Consider the following 24,229-nt stretch of genomic DNA (forward strand, 5'->3'; position numbering starts at 1 on the left):
AGACACATTTGTACAGTTTGCACTCTGCCATAGCATTGTCTGCATGTGTTACAAAGAAAACATCTGTTCCAAGATGGGTTTCAGAGGAAGAGAGCTTTCGTCAAGGCCAACAGTCTCCCTTTCAGGGCAATTCATTTGTAACCTAACATGTCATGTTTTACCTTTCTTAAACATAAACACTCTCTGCTACTCTTCAGTCATAGAAAATTACCAAATTTTGGTAGCAGATAGAATTTCTTGGGAAGGAATACGAGTTTTGTGTTCAATTATTCTTAAGAATAAAGCTAGAAGTAAAAATAGCTGCGTATAATATTTTGGATAAATTCAAGTTCTGACCATCAACTCTCCTCTCTACTACTGGAATGACTGAGGCTACTATGTGAGTCTGCATAATGATTCTCATCCACATTACAGGATCAAGATGTCAGACACACAGGGAATGTCGCAAGTCTGGAAAAAAGTCTCCTTTTCCCACTAGAATACTTAGTCCACTAATGGCACAGATTTCTTTATTAAATATGTTAGATTTTGAAGCCAACAGCAAACAGAAGAAAAAACAGCAGTGAAGAACAGAATAGGCTGGTACTCGGTCTGGATAGAAAAAATAATTTTGATTAATACCTATCTTTTAAAGTTCCTTCACATGTTAAATGAGTTGTTAAATTAGTTTTGAGACCGATCTTTGGATTAGTGAAAGGTGCTGGCTAAATGAGAGCTAATAAATTACTCTAAACTGAATTTTAAAAGTTTGTAGTTTTGGCCTTAGAATGAAAACCTGTTAGATATATGAGCCACTGGGAACCAATATAAATGTCAGCATAAAGATTTATCTAACCAAATGAAACAAAAGAAATATAATACATATTTCTAAAGCACCAACACTGTAAGTATGAAAAATAAATGCAGAAGATGGAAAGACAACACCACCACCATTCAGTAGATTTAAACTTATTCTTTATGATGCACTTTCATCAAAATTTGTAGTTGCCAGGTATCAAATTTCATTCATGCAACATCAATCCACTAAGAAATACATACTTTGGTGAGAAAATTAAAGTCCATATTTATGTAAAAACTGCTTTGAAATAAAAATAAAACAAGATTTATTTATACCAAAAAAAATCTTTTTTTTTTTTTTTTTTTTTTTTTTACTAACAGAATAATTATCTGGAAAAAGTAATTTCCCACATGATATAGTTAAAGGAAGTTAAATATATTTAAAAATGGAAGATTCTGCATTTACATAGTTATATGCCATTAATATTGAAGATATGCTTTCTGGCAAAAAACTTCTCATGCTTAAAAAACGCACCTTAATTTTATACTGTACATTACAACATACAGTAGTAAGAAACAGAAGTAGTAAACAGGTTATAGGCAAAGAAAAAAAGTTACGTTACAAGACAGTTACAACTGTGACACAAAAAAACTAAAATGTTCAGTTTTAACAGTATTTGAAGGCAATTCACAATCATTTCCGGAGTTTTGTGAAATTTAAGGCCATTAGTTCTAAATAAAATGTATCTGACACAAACTCACAAAACTGTGTATTTTGTAAAAACTGTACATGCAAAACCATTTTATAGTTATATACGAACAGGCATATAATAAAATTTTTGGGTAGATCTGTCCACAAAATTGTGCACAAAGCAACATGGTTGCGCAATTTTTAAACCAGTTAATTAACATTATCATTCATGCACCCTGAATGGAAATGTGATTAAATGACAATATTAAACCCAAATATTAAGAGCCAGCATCCCTTTGAATGGGTAATCTAGACAAAAAAAGTTAAAATTTTAAATTAAGTTTAAAATGGTCCATTATAAAACATCTGCTGTAATCACTCCAAAAGACTTTTCTGGTGCAAAATCTCCAGTGCTTTAAGGAATGCATGATAAGATTTAATGAGCTCAGTGACTCAGCTATAACACTCTGATAGTTCTGATTTGAGGTAATTTTCTTTAATTACTTATAGCAAGTAACTCTTCTAATTTGCTTCAGTAACTAGTTTAAAAAATTGTAAACTTAGATAAACTTAGAAATTGGAGAATCTCTGAAAAAATACACATACCTCCCCCTCAAAGTTTGGAGTTAGTCATAAGTCATATGCAATTATGTTATTCACAGTTTAGGAGTTTATTCTCAAACTGTGAGATGAATGGATTACTGAGCACTGATTGAAGCAATTCAGGTACTGGAAAACACATATATTTGTCCTTCTCTTAGCTTTCATTTTTATTTGTCTGGACAAACAATTCAAAGAGATATTGCTTCTCTTGTTATCTTGTGACAAACTATTGCAAGCTAGAAGACATGTGAGTCAATATTCCAAACTTTTATTCTTAAGAATAGTTATAAAAGTACTGAAATTTAAAAATAGTAACATGTAAACATTGATACAGAGTAATAGCATTCCTATACATTTATATACACACAGTATTCAGAGAGGACAGAGAGGACAATTATCATCTGAGTTGAAATCCTGACTTGTGCTTTCCCCTCCAATAAATACATCCAAAAAGTAGGGGGTTTTGTCAAAAAAAAAAAAAAAAAAAAAAAAAAAGGGAGAACATCAACATTTTGCTCCTAGCATTTAAAAGCTTTCCAGTTGCTCATGCAACCATAGGAGAATTTTGGTATGTGAAGAGACTTTTTCTAGCTCCAAAAAGTTGTCAGAAGCTACTGCTGCATCCAGAGACTCTTGACTTGTGATAAATGCTAAACACTTTGGAGCAGTCATATCTGAGTCTGCAGCACGTGGATGGGGGGTGTATAGGGTGGTGGTGCAGGTGATGGCTTTATTCCTCTGACTCTCATGTAGGACAGAAACTGCTCTGGGATCTCAGCTAAAACATCTTTAGCAAGTCTTGCCATGCTTAACACGTGGTTTCCACTTCTGTCAATGTAATCTCGGAATGGCACAAACTACGAAACAAAAGAGACGTTCACACACGTCATCATGCAGACACAGAATACATCTCACAACTTAAAAATAAAAATGTTTTATCTAGGGTACATGAATATGCTACCTTACACATTTTATATATACACATACATACATTGCATTTTATATTATATATTCACATTGTATCTCAATCTTAAAAAATCTGTCTCCTGATAGAAACAGTGTCATGCTTTCACTTGGATGAAGTTCTTCACATAAGCCACGGCTAGTGCACATTGTCAATTATGTGTTTCATTGATGTATTTGGTTTATCTCAACCCTTTTCACACAAGAAGGTAATTCTGTCTCAGAAAGATATTTTTAGCTTACATTGCCAGCTTGTTAGGCCCTCCTACTAGACTGCCTCTGCTCTGGCAGTTTGTTAATAGAATTTTTGACATCTGAAGTGAACAAACCAGAAAGAATGACTTATTATTCTTGGCCATTTTGCATTATATGTAGTAGAACTATGAACCACCTGAATACTTTTTATAGGATACTAACAAATGCATAAAGAATATAAGCAAAAAAGGATCGGATTCAAAAAATAACTTGATATGTGATAACCAGATCTGCAGATCTAACCTCAAAAACTAGCTACCCAGCTCTGGCTTGGATTTCATAATACTAATGAGATGCTCGTACTAGTGGTATAGAAAAAAGAAACAGTCTAGGTTCCTTCATTTTTATTTATAACAGCCAGCATGCAGAGATGTAGTGGGTTAAGTGGGTTAGCTAACAGGTTATGCCAAAGGGAAGGCTGGTTTGAAATTCTGCTTCTTGCTCAGATCTTGAAGCCTGTATCAGGGCAACAGCTAGGTGACTTTTCAAAACTGGGATTCAATGTCCAAAGCTACTTCTGGCACTGCTATGCTATGCTGGAATTCAAAACCTAAAGGTGCCTTCTGCCCTTCCCCCCTCCACGCCCCAGGAAGATTTGTTAACTGTTGTACTCCAGGGTAAAACTAGAACTGACTGAGAGGTCAGACCCACAAGTGTCTCATCTCCTGGCTGAAAATCTAAAATGTGAAGACTCTTTTGCCCATTACACCAACCAGACAAATTTTGCTTTCTTGGATGCACAGTAACCTAGGCTACAGATTAAATTCCGTTTTCCTAAAAAGCACTGAAGTTTTCAAGATTTAGAGGAACACTGAATGACAGTGAGAGTTTAGCCTACACCATATTTCTGAGATCCTGAGAGTTTTCCAGAAAAGACAGAAATAAACAAAAGAAATCTATTAAGTATATTAAACAAATAAAAAAACCTCTTGGGGTAAAAAAAAAAAAACAAAAACCAAACCCCAAAAACCAACACCAAACCAAACCACAAAAAAACCCCCCAACCAAAACCAAAGACAACATTTCAGCATTAAAGAACTCAAACTTAATTAAACCATTTTTACAACTTTGGAAAGCACTTCTCATCCTGGACTTACAAAACCTATCTAGGCATCAATCTCCTACTAAAAGGTATTTAGAATTCAAGAGATGACTCTTTGCATAACTCTCGTGAAAATGACCTCAAATTGCCAGAGAAATGGCTTCAAACCTAGATATTTGAATTACGTTGAACTAAACAGAAACCTGTCACCAAATTATGAACAGCTACTACAGCTACTGATTAGGGCATTTCCCCAGGAAGCAGTAGATCTGTAGTTTCTTAGAAGATGACTTAGTCACAGAATTGTTGAAGCTCGAAGTGACCTCTATAGATCCTTTAGTCCAACCCTGCTGCTCAAGCAGAGCCAGCTAGCGCAGGTTGCCACGGTCAGCAAGACTACAAAAGGAGTGAGCAAGACTATTCAATGAGAGTAGCCTTTATTCCAGATCGAAGCATCCTTTACCTCTTGTGTTGTGTCCGAGAATGTATCAGGCATAAGGGCAGGAGGGCAAAAGGCAAAAAGGAGCCTGATTTTAGGGCATTAAGCCAGGAAGCAAGGTATCTGCAGTTCCATAATTAGCTGTCTTAACTATTTCTGTGTTTATTCAGTAACTCTTTAACACAAGAGACAAGCATATACTGTGGTATTTACTAGTGCTGACTCCCCTGTTTCATAAAAAAAGCTCTAGCAGTTTTCAGAAGCAAGCCCAGCACTGCCCTGTTTCAGATGGTTGTTCCATCTTAAACTATCAACTTTTCTGTAAGAATACATCTGAAAAACAAAAAAACAAACCAAGCATCTCTGTAGCCTGCCGGTTTACACATTCAGCTGGGACAGGATAACCTTAGTGCTCATTTCCCCCTCATGTGGTTATTCATTTTCTAACGTAATATCAGTCTTATGTAAAAAGCACATGCAGCCTGAGTTAAAGAACAAAATGTGTCCCATCCCAAGAGATCACCTTACCCATTAGTGTGCAAACATGAAAACTCAGACCACTCTTCTGCAGCAAAGGGAGGTTATTTCTACCGTGTAATTGCTGAAATGCAATTATACAATATAGATGGCCTGAATTAGTTCTCCCTCCCTTCACAGTATACAGACGTTGGAGGAACTGGAAGAACTATGGACAGAGAAGCATCCATACAGATATACAGGGAGAGCTGGCAATGACAGCAAGGCCTAGAGCTAACGTGTAGAAGAAGTAGAAGTGGCAGAGGAATAGAATGAAAGATGTAAGAGAAACCAAGGGAAAACTAATGGAATGTAAAGTGCTTTTTCTGTAGTTTGAGAATTCAAGTTAAAAGGCTAATATACAAAATTTCCAAGAGAAACAATAGGTACACTACAATGAGTAAGTATTTTCCTAAAACTTCTTAAATAGAAAAAGGATAACAAAGGAGCAGAGATGAAATAAAACTGAAGAAGAATTGGTACACATGTAATACAGAGACCCTAAAATACGTATGTATACCAATGAGGAGGGAATAATGAAGATCACGTCTTTACAGGAATTGCAGTCAGTAGTAAATATAATAGGTACAGTGACTCACTGTTAGCAGGCAAATTTTGCCTTTACTAATTTAATTAAAATATTTCACAATACTGACTGTTAAAATTATCAGTTAATTTCACTAGCTAATTTTAACTAACCTATCACACAAAAGATAAACTTTTTATATTTAGTAGTTAATTTTATAAAAGCAAATCAGTTTTGTCCAGCCAGATATAAAATAAAGGTCATATCAAACCTAAAGGGTTTGACATTATCCATTTTAATTTATTTATCTAGCCTATAATGTATTTGGTAGTATTTAGATAGAAAAAGAACACAAAATAATACTGCCTTCAGGTAATTCAATATGGCTTGGGGCAAAGTTCTGATTGAAATATGGTAATAGTAAATAAATGCTTTATCACATTTCTGATGTGCAATTAATTCTACAGAAATACATGAGGGTATTCATTGCATATTATTTTTTATTACTCAGCAGAAGTTAGAACATTTCTATTCAAAGCATTTTCACAAATCTTGTTTATAAAATTTGAAGAACTCCATTTATGCTCTTTGAATGTAAAAAGTTGTTGGGAGAAATTATGTATAATTACATTGTGAATATTTAAATGCATTTAAACATAAGTGCAATGCATGCCAGAGATACCTGAATTAGCTTTAAAAAATCTGACATTGCACAGGGCTTTGCAGAAATACTAGTTTGGGGTCCAGAAACACTTCAGCTCTGGAGGCAGATCTCCACATGTTGCTCTGTTGAACAGCACTGACCTATACAGCATGACAGCCCCTCTCTAGCCCATTATGGACTACCAAGGAACATTATAAAGGCTTTGACAAAGTAAGAAACATTATTTCTTGCCTCCTGTTCAGCTGTCCAGCTTCTCCTCATCCCTACTTTTATAATTACCTTTTTGACAACACTGACTAAAGCAGCCAGCATATCTTACTCTTCTAAGAGTTTTGGTAAGTCATTCTCTCATCAGTTGTTTTCTCTGTGTGTTGCAGAAATTAAAAAAGTCTCTTTTTCAACTATTAGTAAAAGTAATTTGGGAATCTATGACTTACTTTAATGTATATCCATACAGATTCATGAGGGTAATTTAACTGCTGTCATCTTATTCTTATTTGTGATCCCCATTTAGGAAAAAAAGCAGAGAGGGAATTTTAATGTAGTACTTACTGCACTGAGAAGCTTTAAGACTGGGGAAAAAGATCTGATCATTTTAATTTCCATATATTTATGTAGACTTGTTTATTTTGTATTCTAAACAAAAAGAACTATAAATCAGGTGTCGTATACATGTTTTGAACACTTCCTTGGATAGAGATATTGTATCCAGCAGCAGTTATCAAATCTTTAAACATTCACATACTAGTACTTCTAACATTAAACATTCTGAAAAGTTTCAGTTCCTGCATATATAAATGAAAACAAATACATGCATTCCAAAGTTTATCAGCTGCATCTGACCTTAATTACTATTAAAACATTATCACCTGCAATATGAGCTATTCATATAGCTCGGTTATTCTACACAGACACACATATATATATATGTATATATATATTCTAACCAACAATAATATAGAAATCCGACCTGGCTTGGAGAGGAGTAAGTGAAAATAAGCAGGAGGAAAAAAAAAAGCAAAGACCATGAATTTTAACAAACATGAAGAATAAAGGGAGAAACAGAAATGGCAGATATAAGGTAAAGTTTGAATCTAAGGATGCCTGTCAGTGTTTAAGAGGCATTTGGACAATACTCTTAATAACATGCTATAAATTTGGATCAGCCCTGAAGTGGTCAGGCAAATGGAATAGATGTCTGTTCCAGCTCTCATCCGAGGTTCATTAAAGCATGAGACATCTGCATGGTTGCATGTGGCAGACACAGCATAGGAACTGGGAGACAGTCTTCTGGACTGGCAGTTAGAGACAAGAAAAGATACTCTAGGCATCTCAAATGCACTTCTTATAAGCCTGGGTATTGCTGACTTTCACAAAAGTTGCAGTTTTTCATAATGGAATCACAGTGAGATGGCAGTACAGAGGCAGTTAACCCTTCTCCCACAGCTGTATAACCCTAAGACTTAATGTGCTGCCAGTTAAGGATCATTTCCTAATGAATGCAGATCCACTACTATGTGTTATATAAAGGCTCACAGTTATCACAGAGTTTCTGAGCTTGTTATAAACACCCCAAGATAAAGTATGTCAGTGCTAAGGTAAAACGAAAGGCAGGAATATAGATAGAAACAAGAATTCAAAACAAACAGGATCAGTAAAATCTATTAAATTTTCTCTCCCACCTGCACAATGTCTCTTTCTGCAAACTTTCCTCTTGAAGAAATCCTTACTACATCACCATCCAGTTCTTCCATAGCTTAAAAAAAAGATAAGAAAAAAAGGAATTCATCTATGAGTTCAGCTACACGACAAAAACAATCCTACTGATAAAAATTTGAGTAAATTTATACTTTAGGGCAACAAACCCAACGATTGTTATTTAGGTAACTCTAAGATAATTGGTGCCATAAAATACATGACGCTTTGTAGTTATTTTACACAGACCATGATAAGGTCCTTATCCTTCCAGCTCTCAAACCAGCAAGTACATCTGTTTTGGTAAGACTGTATTTCTACTTTCATAGGTGGAGAAGAATTAATCTTCAGCAATTATTTTTACAGAAGATATCACAGGATACAGCATAAAGAGGTAGTAACTCACATGCATACTGAAAAAGTAATGACTGTTATAACACATAGGAATGAGGAGTTCTTAAAAAAAAAATATTAAGTTCACGTTATCGGGAGACAAGTTCAAGCCAAACTAAAGAGCATGTTTTTTTCAAAGAAAAAAAATAGTAGGTCTATAGAGCACATCGCCAGATGATGCTCTTGATGCAAAAAATGTACATGTGTTCAAACCAGGAGGATGAACAAGTATTTGAAGAAGAGATACACCAAAAATTTCCAAAATAGACTTAAACCACATCCTGCTCAGAAAATTCAAATCTAAAAACAGTGTCCAGGGAAGTATCATACTTGCTTATTCTGTTCTTAATATTCTCTAGATAACCACCCATGGCCATGTCAGATACAGAACACTGGTCAAAACCAAACCCTGATCTGACCTGTTATAGTCGTCCTAACATCCTTAAGTAAAGCTCTGCCAAATGTATGTGCCATCTATCTGAGCTCCAGACTTTTAAGAACCCCTCTGGTAGCCCCCAGGGGCTGGGAGGTCTAGGGGGCAGTGATATCTGGAGAGGAGTAGCTTAGTCTCTCTACAGCAGAACTGAGGCTTGACTGGCATTTGAATCATAAGACAGTGTGCCTGGAACATACACACCTACACACACACTTCTTCAGCATCCACATCAGACGTGGAGTCTGCTGTTTTTTCCAGAAGGAATTTCTGCAGATGGAAAAGTCATTTCTCTGCCTTCTTGGGCATTGAGGGACTATGGATTTGGCACACATCTAACAAGTGAATTTCACTGCAGCAGTATACTCAAGGAGTGTGAGTCCAACGATGGAAACTGTATCCTCCAGTACAAACAGAATCCTGCCTCAAGAAAGCAATAGGGATGACACCCAAGAACTCTGCAAAGACAACCTCCAGAAGTAAAAAGAAGACAATCTACAAGTCCTGACTGAGTTAAGGGGAACCTGGGCAAACCCAAGGACTGGACAAACAGGGAGAAAGGGAAAAGGCAAAGAAGGGGTCAGAGAAAAGTAAGTAACCCACAACTAAAGTTGGAATTCTCAGGGGTAAAAATTAAATTTGCAAATCTCCCTCATACGCATATATGAAGATAAACTGTCATTTCTCATTGCTTGTGGCATACAATCACCTGAAGTGTAAGCGTCCACTTGGACAATCTCTTACAGGAATAAGATACTTAAAATAATCACTAACATACCACTTGTCAAAAAGCATAAGAAAGTCAACCTCCAATGAATTTTCTCTCATCTTTTTCCTCTTGTTTTCATACTCTTAGAATATCTGTACAAGAATTAACATGTACAGTTATTAGTGACTATTTACATTATATCACTGTGGTAGTACTAAGTATATTTCATGTACAAAAGAAGGCATACTGTCTAACCAGAAGTACTAGAATTAAAAAGAAAGGATGTAGGACTTTGAAGAATAGATATACAGGGCATGTCTCTACTTCATAGTGCAGTGATACACATGATGGCATTTAATAAATCTGTCCAAATAATGGAAGCAGCTTAGTTACTGCAATAAAGAATGGTGTTCCAGAACATCACATGAAAGAATATGTAAATAATCATGGTAACTTCTCTCTTGCGGTAATATTCTCTCAATGCTGCTACACAGTAAGGCTCACTCCTGTTCAGACCACCTCCCACATATATTTATTTTTCTCAGTATTTTCTTACTGCAGTTAGAACAGATGATCAATATTTCCAGTCAACTGACACTTCACAAGGCAACTAAATACCCGTGTTGAAGAAATTCAACATAACTTAAGTATACTTACTTTACTGTGGGTTTTTTTTTTCCACTCATCTTCTGGAGCTCTGTAAATGCTGAGCCCCCATATGGTTCTGTGACTTGAGCAGAGAGCCTAAGGGGCTTCACAGCTCCACATGGTAGCTTGTAATCATACTGAGTTATCAATCAATCCAGCTGGAAATGTCAACAGTGCTTACAGCTTGTTCCTTATGCTCTTTTAAAGAACAATATTTGTTTGAAAAGCTACATATTACTAAAATATAAAGTAACATAAAAAATTCTGGGAAAAATACTAGAACACTTACCATCAAACTCTGCTGGTCCTACCCCCACAATAATTATTGACATTGGAAGCTTTGAAGCCTTCAAAAGAAGAAAAAGAGGTTTAATGCATTACATAACCTCTGCCAATAATATGTGAGCTCTGAGGACAATCTGAATAAAAAACATGCAGAAGTTATGTTCCAATAAACATTTTTTTGCACCTAAAAAGTTGAGTGGTATAAACTGTCTGCTTAAGTGGTACAAAACATCTTGAAGATAGAAAAGCAGGTGATTATTTTAATTTATTTTTTCCTTATAAAGTCTTGAATCTTATAGGATCACAACTGAACACAACAATGTTAGGATTTAGAACTAATATGACAAGTAAGATGACAAATTTATCTTAGTAAAGTTTGTAAACAGACAATAATTGAAAATATGTACCTAATGACAGTTTGACATTTATTTAAATGTACTTTGCTGTTTCTTGATATTACATAGCTATTTGGAACTGTGTGACACTTTTTAACATAGATCTTATGCCAATTTTTCTCAAGAGAATAAATTACCTATTTGAGCAATATGTATCATATATTTCTTCCATGAATGAAATTTTATTCAAGTCAGTTATCCATACTACAAAGTAAACAATATATTGAACTGGCTTACGGAAAGATTTTTAATTTTACTTTATCTTTTTCATTCGATGAAACAAGGAAGAGATGATATTTGGCTTTCCTTGAATAAACTCCCTGTAAAACCTTTAAAATTACAAAGACAGTATCATAAATATTGGATTCTTCTGCCCTGATAGTAGCATCAGGAATCTGCTAGTTTACAGAAATAATCTGAAACTGCCTCTGTTGAGGAGGGTAACATCTGAAAAAAAAAAAACAACTACCAAATGTCAGGGTTGACAACTGCTCCTTATTGAGATATTCTCATGAACTGTGAAATGTCTACAGTCATTTTAAACAGGAATAGACAACACCGGCCAAAAATCATAGATGAAAACTTTCTGCTAAATTAAACTCTGTTTCACTGAAGTCTGAAGTCAAGTGGTTTTAGAACATACTGTTATATTTTTCTTTTGGAATATAAAAAGTGTTTTTCTCCCTCATTTAAAAGATACTCTCATTTTAGATATATCATCACCATTTCCCATTCCTCATCTGTCATAATGCTACATATAAAACCAACTTTCTTTAAGCAGATTTACAGTTAGTTACTGTAACCATGCTATTTAAAACAATGAAAATACGTCATTCTATAAATCACTAATGTTCTACACCTCTATACATTATACACTCTATACTATACTTTGACTGCAAATTCATCACAAAGTGTTACTATGAAGTCAATCTTTCAGCTAAAATTTTGTAGCAGAGTAAAAAAAAATTAATAATCCGTTGTTAGTTAAGTACTAATATGCTACTGAAGATAACAGTAAAAGCCGTCTGGCCATGGTCTTGGGCAAATAGCTCTAGGTGGTGGCCCTGCTCGAGCAGGGGAGTTGGACAAGATGACGTCCAGAGGTGCTTCCAACATCAACCAGTCTGTGGTTCAGGGCCATAAATACAGCATAACTGTAACTGAATTACAGTGCACTGTGTAAGTCAGTAATACTGAATATATATATATATATCAAGACATGAAGGCATTCCTTAGAACAGAACACCCTCTGTTTTTCAGGTGTTTTCTAGAACCTTATTGCTTGACTGTGAAGAAACATCCTTTAAAGAGATTCCTGCTCACACAGACACAGTACTATGTGCTATAATGTATATGAAATAGTAATTGGCAAGGACAGCATAAAGACAAAGAGTTAAACTTTTGCATATAAACTTAAGTGTTGGCATTTCCTGAATGACAGCATAACCTTTAAACAGTTCGGTAAAACAGAATGTGTCTGACATACATGCTGTAATGAGAAAGATGCCTAAAAGCACAATTAGTTTTAAAAAATTAAATATACTTTTCCAGAATTCTATACATACCAAACTGCATTGAACATCACTGCCCTTTTGACTATTTTTGATGTTATTAAGACTGAAAAAACTGCTACTGAATAGTATTTAATTTGTTCTGCCATGTTATACTGTGCTCACACTTCAAGAAGAATACAGAAAAATTAATTCATCTTCATAAAAATAAAAGACAGCAAATACTCCCAAACTTCCACTCATTCCAAGCTAACAACACATCTGTATTTCCAGACAGTTGCAGACTAACAGCTATTATTCCTGGAAATGAACTATTACTAGAAACAAGGTTTTTCTGTGCATCTTAGTGGCAAATTACTTAATCTTACAAGATATCAGCCAACTGGACTTGCTGGTCTCTCGCTTACGGACTTCAAATTGAGGGGTGAATTAAATCAAGAGCTGCTCATTTTTCTCCACAGAGCCTTTTTGTCACCTAAAAGAAGCTCATGTAAAAGAAGCTATGTTCCAAACTTCTGGCTAGATGATGAACTTCCAGGCCCAAAGCCTGTTTATCTTCTTTAAAAGTCAGAGTCAGTTCATCCTATTTTAATATTGAAGCTGGAAGAGGAGAGGAAGTAAACTGGTACCTTCAAACACAGTTACAGCTCTGGGTGTAAAAACTTACCAGGTGGGGTCAGAGTCCTTGTTAACACACAGACTCTGCCTACATGCTGCTGGTTAGAACCTGAGGGCATCTTCCTCTCCAGTGAAAGACAGAACATTTCAGTAATATTTTAATGTGCATCCTACAAACTGGAATAGTATTGAGTCTCTGCAGGAGGTAGTGGAAGTGGGCCTTCAAAAATATGCCACCTAATTCTACATTACTCATTTTGACATGATGCTTAATTATTTTAATGTAGGCTTTTCACCCTCCACTTCCCTATTAACTAGATCCAGCATGGTATATTCAAAACTATTGGTATGGATCTTTTCAATCCCTGTCTGGATGTTGTTTCTGTGTGTACTTTGATCTGACATGTCCTAGGGGCAAAAGCAAAACAGAACCTGTTCATAATACAGAATATTACTTATATGATTGGCAGTTCTGAAGAGAAAAACATTGAAAATAATGCAAAAACCGATAAACAATTAAGAATTTTCAGAATTCTAGGGGACTATTTAGAAGGAAATCAGGTGACTGGTATGCTTGCTATTTGGGATTAGAAAGTCCAGGGCAGCTTTTAGAAAGGGGTGGGGGGGGCGTGTCTGCAATTGCTAGAAAGATAAAGAACAGTTCACTATGAAAAACTGTATGGTGGGATGTGCATGAGGAACGAGGAGACAAGAAGCAGATGAGGAAAATCATACTAACATACAGTGTTAGAAAGAAGAGTATAATTTCCCATAGAACACTAATTATTCTGAGATTCAACTTTTGCTTTCTTTTTGGCTTGATGCATAATAAACTTTTGCCATTTGGAAAAAAAGGTTAATTTATGGAACAAACTTAGTGCCTGAAATATTAACTGATTTAGTTTATTGCCTAAAATATGAATTCCTAGAAACATAATTCTTTTACATTTCAACACTTTCAGCAAAACTTACATTCACTATGGATTCTTTTGTCTGAGCCATATCAGAAATAACTCCATCCGTAATAATGAGAAGGACAAAATACTGGGAGCCATCTTTTACTGAAGCAGCATATCTAAGGGAAGAAAAACGCAACATTATAATAGTAAAAAAACTCTTTATACAAAGGAACTAATATGAAAAGAGGTGTACTTTTAAAATTTGACTAATGACTAATAAAAATAAAGAAACATGATGCAGTGGATTTTGAAAGTAAAGACATTCATAACTAAGATGGACATTCTACTTCTAAAAGACAACATTAGAAAAACATAACTAATACAATATTGATACCAATAATCTGCATGTGTTGAATCAGTGAAAAATGGGGACTGTATCACTACCAAGAGAAGCATGGACAGAATGTCCTTTATAGAATTGTGAGTCGTTAGAACATCTAAGTTATGTAATAGTTATTACCTCTGGGGAACAAAGTTTGGTATGAACGGTATACACTGAATGGTTGGTTTTATAGCAGCAATAAAATTCGTTAGGATTCAGCACATTGCATAAATATATATCAATTTTTTTTTGTCTTACAAAACCAGGTTACTTACCGCTGAGCATGATTGCAGATTTATAGTTCACATTTATGTGCCCATTTGTAAAATGGCTGAACTTGCACCCTGCAGCCCTGGCTTAGATACTCGTCTCTTTGTACCACCCACAGATGTCCTTTCAAGACTCAAGTTTATCCCTGTGCAGCACATGAATACAAGACAAAACACACCTAGTGCCATTTTAGTCCCACTTCAGCCAAAGCACCCATGAAGCAACTGATCTTTGAAAACGAGCAGCTCTTGAAGATTTGTGAAGCGCCACTGAACTCCATAGCCTGCATACCAGAAACTAAGAAGAATTCAGTTCATTTATCTTCAATTCCCAAGGGTCAAAGTGTCCTATATTGTTAGAAAAGAGATTTTTTTTGTGTGGAGCAGGCTGCTCCACTTGCTGTTTCACTTGACAGCAGCCAGTATAGTTCATACTTTCATGAAGACTCTTGGTGCTGTAAAGGAGTCAAACAGTAGAACTTTGTAATAAAAGTAGCAATGAATAGTACAGAGAGTAGTAAAAAAAAAAAAAAAAGTTAGTCTTCATATGAATACTGTGGAATATATACCCAAGTACAGAATATGACCGTCAAAGAACTCTTCTTGGTCACTGAACATGAAAGGCCTGGGTCACTGAGCAGGATATGTTCTAATGATGCTCATGATGATTGCATGTGCTTAGAAAATTCTAACTCTGATGTTACACAGTTCATTTGCAAGCAAGTATTGCCAATAAACAAGATGCTGTGACAACAACATTTACAAAAGTTTGGAGGAATGTGTGTGACAACTCACGGAGAGTCATCACATTCCTCCACCTCCCTTCCCAAGATACAGCTGGGTAGAAAAGCCACACAGACAATGAACCAGTTGAACATCATCTATCTGCATGCTGGCAGTAGGGACTGATGGTTAAATATACAGATTAGCAAGACCTACTGTGGAATACATTTTCACTACCATGAGGAGACTTCTTTCATCTAATTTTTCCATGATGCTTATAATCTTTTCAATGATGACTGCAGTGACAAGGGATGAGAGAGTAAAACAAAAATTCATTACCATTTCTGAGCACTTAAGACTGACTACATACGACTCCACAATAAATGGAACAGAAATTTGGTTATTTCAAATTTCCACATAATAAAACATTCTTAAGCCTTTTTCAAGAAAGATTTCATATGCAGAGGGGAGATGACAGAAGACACTAGGTTGAATGTGGTGTAATTTAGATAATTCCCTAGCTGAGGGAAGGATAATAAACTCATTATCTGCTTAAAGAGTTTCTGAAGAGTTCTGAGATCACAACAGGATAGTAATATCTGACATTGTTTCCAGAGATTTCATCGGAGGCATATTTTTAAGTAGGAGGAATGTGGGAAGAAGAAATTTCTTTGAGACTGAAGGTAGGTTCAAAGAGTACCTGTAAGCTAGATCATAATTTTTAGTACCATGTCTGTGAGTCAACAGAATAGCCAAGAAACTGAACCTTGAAGGAAAATGATGTTACTGAGAACTGGACTGGTACATGGACTGCATTAAGGCTGATCATGCAGCAGAAATCCTCATGAAGATACTTAGCTTTTCCACTACAGCATAGTATGATTTCCTACCAGAAGGAGTTCCCAAAGTTTGTAACAACTTGGTGTTTAGGCAAAAGTTCAGTGGAAGAATGGCAAATGCTGGTGGCAGGCTTCTGTAATTATGTGAACGTTGACAAATATTCCTGAGAAACAACTAGTGAGAAAAGGAACTCAATTTATGCAAATGCTTTGATGGTACTAGATCAAGAATTCCAACTTTTGCAATGAATAGGAGGCTTGAGGTTAATTGCCAAATTCTGAACTAGCCAGCTCAGCTGATATGACCAGTTCTAAAGAAGAAGAAAGAGCCAGAAAAGTCAATGGGTTAGATTTCCACTTAACGTGGCTAATGCAGACACTAAATGCCACATATATGGAATTCAGCTGTCGTAAGGATTGGCATATTTCCTCACAGTCTGAAAACTGCTACTGAAGAGATCCTATCAAAAGAAAGATAAAAAGGAGACAGCTAGTTGCTAAAGACAAGTAATGGAATATACATGTACATGTTTGAATGTTATGATTCAAGATGGAACAACTAATCCTAATGATAACTGAAATCAGCTATCTAGCCATGCTGGGGTGCACAGAAAATTCTTTGCACCATAGAATTTGCAAATTATTTTTAATTGGGCTATAGAACTAACAATAGCAAGAACAGATAGTAAATAAATATTTCTTACTACAACAATTAACTATTTCGCAAGCTCATAAAAAAACATTTAACAGTATGATGATTTACACATCCCTACTGCTTTATTTTATAAACATTAGTTCTTTCTCTGTAACTATAAATAAAATAAAACCTGTTCAGGTAGTTACTCAGCTAAATTATCTAAGCCATGTCACTTTTCCTATACCAACACATGGAGATACACTGTAAGTCAAGATCTTGTTGGCCAAAATAAGACAACATTATCCTTCTTAAGAAACTTCTACAAACACAAGAAGGGTTTTACTTCGAGAAGTGAGATGAGGTGTTGCAAAACACAGCATCGTGGCTCCCCAACAGTGGCTGCTGTATTACTGCCTGAATGGCACCACTACCAGTTGGGAATTGTGCCACAGGGAGCCCAGGAAAATTTTGTTGATGTTTTGGACATTCTGAGATTAGAGGAACTACACATGCCTAAAAACTCTGTGGTTTTTTTTTTTTGTTGTTTTTGTTGTTTTGTTTTGTTTTTTTTTTTCTGGATAGATTTATATTTTTTTCTGTGAAGCAAAATTCTGTGCTCCCAAAGACAAAAAAGGAAGACAGTAGAGTGATCTCAGAAAAATTTTCTTTCCTTGTGATTATTCCTAAGATTTTAACATAGGGTGGATCAACTGGATCACTTCTATTTATTTTTAATCATAAATGAAATTCTGCATAATACTAGCACATGGTCTTCAAACCTACTCAAAAGGTACAAGTTAATCATGTTAGATTGAATAAACAAAACAAATGTAAATACCTTTTTCTATGTTTAGCATCATGTAACTGTTAGCTTTTTATATGTAATAGTTGTACTGACAATAAGAAGCTTCTGCAAAGTACCTGTTATGCTGCTTACCTGGCTACATGGTTAATTACAGGGGCAAAGTTTGTTGGTCCATAAAGCTGTACAGATTTTAGACTTCTGTAATATGCCTCCATTACACCATCAATTCCATGGCAGTATGGATTTTGAGGGTTTCCATTCTAATGAAAATAACAGATGATTAATCACTAAAAATTGTGAAGCAAAATTATGTAGGTTACTGAACACTACCAACTGTACATTTTTAAAGCATTCTAGGATCTTATCAGAGAATTTACTACAAATGCCCAATATAAGTGCCATGGCTGCCTGTCAGTGTTAACTGCCTCAGGAAGGAGGTTCTGGCAGTCTCATGTCATATGCTGTCTGGATCACTGGAACGGGCTCCTAGACATAAATACCATCTGAAGTGGAATTAAACAGTCCTTCTTACATGCCACAGTAACAAGCACTTCCCTGTGTGAATTTAAGGTATGAATTACAGGGCAGATGTAAAACTGGAATCATGTTTATGAGCACAGCTCTGGCTCTATGATTTCTTATTTTAAAAACGTGAAATAAAAACAAAACCAAAACGGTAGCCAGATCCTGATGTTCATACATTATGTGAGTATAAGGTAAACTATAAACTCTTCATTATTTTGGTACAATGTTTCTGCATTGGAAAACTGATTTCGGACCTGGTATAAACAGATGGAGAAAGAAACTTATCCTTTGGGGACCCAGTGAAATGGCTGGGTCTGTAAATTCTTTGGGTAGGCATTTTACTACCTATCTGCATAATGACTCTATAACAAGGATACCTACTTACAGATGACAATACAAACATATAAGCTAAATCTCAGATTAATGACCCATGTCAGGCCAGACAAATGATCCATATAAGGCTTCAAAACCTTCCAAATCGCCCCACCATTCACTCAAACCCAGGACATGTGACAGCAGAAGTAGAGTATACCTCCCTGAGAATCTAGAAAAGCAAAGGGGATTTTTCATGGAATTGGTCTAGAACATTAGAAGAGAGTTCTGAAAACACTGCTTAGCATTAACTGAGAAACATCTATAAATGTTTATATATGGAAGAAGAAAAAAAAGACTGTTTTTTCCTCTGTAAAAGCACCACAATGCCTCATGAATTAACTGAATTAATTTTATGAACAACTTTTAAATCTGAAAGTTGCCAGGAATAAGTCTGCTGTTTTAATAGCCTTAAGATTATACGTATCAATATATTTGAACTTGTTACAAGAAATTCTGTGATTCAAATGAATATCTGCAATTGCACCTGTTTTAAATTACTATCTATGTGGAAAACCTTTCCTTAAGATAAGACATGTGGCATTGTTTTCTAGCACAGTCTGACAGAAGAAATACACATCTACAATCACAGTCTTCTGCCATGTCTTTGCTGCTATCTAATTAAAACTCACCTGATATACCTACACTTGCTGGAATTCTGACAACTTTATCCTACTCAGAGAAGAACAAAAAACTCAAAATAAGCAAGTAGATAAATATCCACATAATCACAAGCATCAGTTAAACACATCAAGCTTTCTGGCAAATCCTGTTAGATTTTAGGTTTGCAATTTAACCGGCACATGGACTAGTCACAGATTTGTTCTTGTCACCTCAGTTTACAGTCCATTTAGTTATCTCTATGCCTCTAAACTATCAGCCTGTAAAATATAAAGAGATCCCAGAAAATGAGATAGAACAATAACAATAATAATGAAAGATTATCTTGGATCATGATTCACTTGCTTCTTAAGATAGATTAGCTTCAATCTAAAGTCTTTCAAGCATCTGCTTCTCATGCTGCTACAGCTGAGGTTAAAGATGATTACTGTTCTTTATTACTATTTTTGGCCTAAAGGGACTTCTTGAATCTGGATTTCTCTCAGTAACTTGACTATGATGAAAAATTTTGAAACAGTCTTTTAGACAGAAGAATTAGCACATTCTCCGTTCTTTACTTGTCCAGTAATTGCTTAAGACTACAACCTTAACTCCCTAATTTTTGTTGTAGTAACGAAATTAAAACAATATATATCTGCTAACTTACCAGTGCAAATTCATGTGACACTCTTCCATCTGGAGGCAGTCTAGCTCCAAAACCCAGTGCTGGGAACATTTTATCACTATCATAGTCCTGAATTATTTCACCTACTGCTTTCAGTGCCATACCATAAGCATTCAGCTGATAGGGATTCATGTAGTGCAGTGAAGTAGGCTGTGAGGGGTTACCTGTTGAAGCAAGGATCAGATTTACTTTAAAACTGAATCATTTCAAAATTTTCTCTCTTAAAAATGACAGAAATCTAAGAAAGCAAAAATTGAAAAGAAAATATCAATAAAAGAAAATTAACTTATTTTCTGTATACATAAATGTGGTTGTATCAGGTAAAAATGCAATGTTCTGAATACATTTTTAATACGTTAATAGCTGTAATAGGTTAGTAGCTGTAAACTTTTTCAGCATTGAAAGGGCAGAAAGAAAGTGTAATTAGAATTGTAAATTTGTGTCATTTTATAATATGATATACACTTTTAAGATTAAATTTACAAAAGTATTATGACATTCTGAAAGCAGCTTTGGAGGAGGATCAAAACTTATCGCTGCTTCACCCCACTTCAGCCTCACTTCACCTGAAACTCTTTTCTTTTGCCCCTCTCAATGGGGTCTTTCAAGTTAGCCAGTTTTCCCCCAGAAATAATGAAGGAACAAACAAAAACAATCAGAAAGTACACCTGTATTTGTAAACTGCTCCTACTTAGTCAATTTTATATGTAGCTTTTCCAATTTTGATCTCTTCTGTTTGCCCTGCTTTTCTGGACAGAAATTGGCCTCTAGTCTGCTGATCAGCAAAACAGAATCCTGATTCCAGGTGGTGCCAGGCATACAGACAATAATACAATGAAGTTAAGTAGAATACTGATATATATACATACACACACACATTTCTACACTTAAAACTGAACACAGCACATACGTACAAAATATGTTTATTTTTATTCTTACCATTTGATGCTGTGAAATCAATAGCTACTGTGAAATTGATTTGGGTTCTGTAGAAAAAGCAAATACAAATCTTATTAATAGTTTTAATGTTATTTGGAAAAATAAACAAGAGAAGACAATGTTGTTTGTGGACAAGCTGTAGGACACTGATTTTCTAATACTGGAAATAAACACTGAAAATACTCTTTTATAAGGTACCAGAAAAGAGCTACACAACACTATTTTATTAACACCCTGAAAACAGTTACTTCACTCCATCCTTCCTTTTTTCACTGTTTATGAAAACTCCTAAATCATTAATAAGGTTATTAACAACCATAAACATTATTAATTCATTTTCAACAGTAATACTGATTTTTCCTTGGACATATTTTAGCCCTAGTCATGGAAGACTTTGACAAGGCAAGTAGACTTTTACTAATCTGCTACGTTTCTTAACACTAAAACTGTGTCTTCAATCAGAACATGCTTGAAATCATGCTGTGCACAGAATCTTTCGACAGTATATCATAGTTTTTGGCAGTGGATTTCTTTCATGTGAACATAGTCAACACTTTGAGTGAGCATATCAGGGTAGTTCTTGGCAGACAAAAGTAAAATCTGGAAGCAGGAATATAAAGATCTGTGTCTGGAGCAGTAGCTAAATAAAGCCATTATCGTACATGGACCAGTTGTTAGCAGAGAATTATTGTCAGAAAAATTAATCATTAATGGACTTTTACAGTGACAATCCAATTAAATGCAGTTCTGCTTTGCAACTTCCTTCAGGACAAAATACTGTCATCCTGGAGATAATCTCTTAGTAAGACTCTAGCAGGAAAAAGAGTTTGTATGAATTTGAAAATGGACTTTTTGCTCAGATTTAGTCTTTTACATCTTCCTTGAAATTTCTGCCTCTCAGTGTGTGCTATTATGAGCTTAATGGTGAAATTAGCACCAATTAAAGCCCTCTGAAAGTTACTTAAACAGAGTTAACTGATGTGCATTTTGATTAAACACCAACAGTCTGACATCTGGCCTTTCAGCAGCGGTTTTACTACTCAAATAACCTGACACACCCTTAGAAAATATTATTTATTTCATAAAAATCTGGGTATGAAAAAAAATTCACATGGAATCATTTTATCATATTGACCAAGGTTGACAAAAACTAAGCTAGTTTACAGGTGGACTCTTGCCTCCAAAAAGTGGTAAAAATTGGCATATTAATGCCCACAGTATGAATAAGAGTCCTTGGAACATGGTCAGCCTGGAATATGTCTAAAAATGTTGTGGACTCAATATGAAATTCAACAAAAATAAAAAGCAGTGAAAGCTGCTGCAATCTCTGAAAAGTTCAGACATCTAAGCTTTATGAGAGAAGTTTTCTGCCAATACGTCTGCATTCTGCTTTATGCAGTTTCACAAAAAAAAATGTAATGGCATGACAAGTCAGATTTTGTTTGATCTCTACCCAAACATCAGGATCTGTGGCTTCTCAATCACAATGTCCTTCTGCATTGGCAGTTACTTGCACGAATAAAGATCTTAAGAAGTGTATGTTAACTAGTTTTTCACCACGATCAGTACAGTGTGCAGAAAAGTTGTCTTCCTCAGATAAGAATAGGTTAGGAAAAACAACAATAGAAAAGTCTAATAGAATACCATTCCTAAATTTATGCCTAGAGTCCTCATTGGCACTGCTAAGCAAACCTGCTTTTTGGCTATAATCCCCCTGTACTTAGATTTTAAAGACTTTGCTGTGATGCAATGTTTGAAGAGTAAAACAAAACTCCTCCAAGCACTACATATCAGGTACATCAAGTACAGAAATCCTTCAGCGTGCTGAAGAATGTGTCACTGAGAAAAAAAACCTCAGCTTTTCCTCTGTATAAGAACAGCAAAACTTATTTGTAAACTCATTTCCTGGACCAGCTATTGGTAAGAAGAAATAGAGTTTCACAGATTCTGAATTCAAGACAGAAACAAGAGAAAGCACAGTAAGAGATTTAAAATGAAAATGGCTAACAAAAGTAAAAGAAAAAATACTAAAATCACCTGTAATGGCAAAAAGAACAAAGTCAATTTTCATGTGACTATAGGTAATGACTGACAGCATCAGTTTCTGAAGTATTCCTCAAAGCATTAAATGTATACTGCTCCAGATAACAGAAACCCATCTGGTAAATTAGAAAAACTCCCTCTCCCATTTACAATGCACTGTAATCTGGACTATGATTTTTGTCCAAGCAAAAGTGTATGCAGTATCTGTCAATTTGACAACTATAAAAATCTTGATATAAAATAAGATCAAAACAGATAGATGTCTATATCTCTAGAATTTGCTTCTATCCATATGTACGTTTCAATGATACTGCTGTAGAAAAACATGCAAGAACTTAAACCAATTATTTGATTTCAACAATTTATAGATGACTGCACATAGTTTAGACTTCAGTTTCCTAAATATAGGTTCCTAATGTTATTTTAGAGCCCCCAGGGTATTTATTACACAACAGAAATTTTTGGGAGTCTAAAATGGCATTAAATGACTATATAGTTCAGGAAACTGCATCGCACTCACAATGCAACTGTCAGTTTGTATTATGGACTCATGACAACAGAGAATGTCATTCATGTCTTACAGAGAACCAGGGAAGCTAGAACAAACTCTGTTAGGGCAAACCTATGCTGTGATTGCCCTACGTTTTTAATGACCATTTGGTTTCATATATCATACAAAATACGCAGAGAAAAGGAGGCTGAGGGGAGACCATATCGCCCTCTACAACTACCTGAAAGGAGGTTGTAGTGAAGTGGGTGTCAGTCTCTTTTTCCAAGTAACAAGTGAGAGGGCAAGAGGAAATGGCCTCAAGTTGCACCAGGGGAGGTTTAGATTGGATATTAGGAAAAATTTCTTCACCAGAAGGGTTATCAAGCATTGGAACACGCTGCCCAGGGGAGTGGTTGAGTCACCATCCCTGGAGGTATTTAAAAGACTTGTAGGTGTAGTGCTTAGGGACATGGTTTAGTGATGGACTTGGCACTGCTAGGTTAACAGTTGGACTTGATGATCTTAAAGGTCTTTTCCAACCTAAATGATTCTGTGAATCTGTACCAGAAACATCCCTCTGAATATGATCTCATGGAAAAGAGACATAGAAGCCTAAGTTACACAAGGCACCAGTGTCCTCTGAGGAATGGAATAACAAATTGCAAAATGGTACAAAATAAAGATCAACTCTTGTAGTCAAAATTATCAAAATATAATTAAACCTGCTTTGAACACAAAACTGGGTCTTTCAAACAAACAATTCAACTTCAAATTAGTACCACTGGAGCAAATATTTTCCAAAACAGCTGTAGCATTGTGAATATGTGTATTTTGTGTGAAGGATTATTAAGAAAAGAT

At 35.3% G+C, this 24,229-nt stretch overlaps 1 protein-coding gene across 3 annotated transcripts in view; it reads right to left on the reverse strand.

Moving 5' to 3' along the window:
• Positions 1 to 937: 937 nt before the first annotated feature.
• The window catches only part of CPNE8 (copine 8), a 108,389-nt gene continuing 85,097 nt past the window's right edge, over positions 938 to 24,229 (reverse strand). For 2 of the 3 annotated variants that reach the window (XM_032996327.2, XM_032996328.2), the window contains 7 exons: positions 20,839 to 20,885; positions 19,882 to 20,063; positions 17,850 to 17,977; positions 14,136 to 14,238; positions 10,644 to 10,701; positions 8,159 to 8,232; positions 938 to 2,928 (listed from right to left, as the gene is read on the reverse strand). In XM_032996327.2, coding sequence (XP_032852218.2) covers positions 2,740 to 2,928; positions 8,159 to 8,232; positions 10,644 to 10,701; positions 14,136 to 14,238; positions 17,850 to 17,977; positions 19,882 to 20,063; positions 20,839 to 20,885 — 781 coding nt within the window. In that variant the 3' untranslated portion in view covers positions 938 to 2,739. Of the gene's footprint in view, positions 2,929 to 6,913; positions 6,969 to 8,158; positions 8,233 to 10,643; positions 10,702 to 14,135; positions 14,239 to 17,849; positions 17,978 to 19,881; positions 20,064 to 20,838; positions 20,886 to 24,229 lie in introns of those variants that run through there. The other variant, XM_042793286.1, reaches the window with a different exon arrangement.

The sequence above is a fragment of the Tyto alba genome, unplaced genomic scaffold (genome assembly GCF_018691265.1).
Source record: "Tyto alba isolate M040663 unplaced genomic scaffold, T.alba_DEE_v4.0 Super-Scaffold_2, whole genome shotgun sequence".
Lineage (NCBI taxonomy): Eukaryota > Metazoa > Chordata > Aves > Strigiformes > Tytonidae > Tyto > Tyto alba.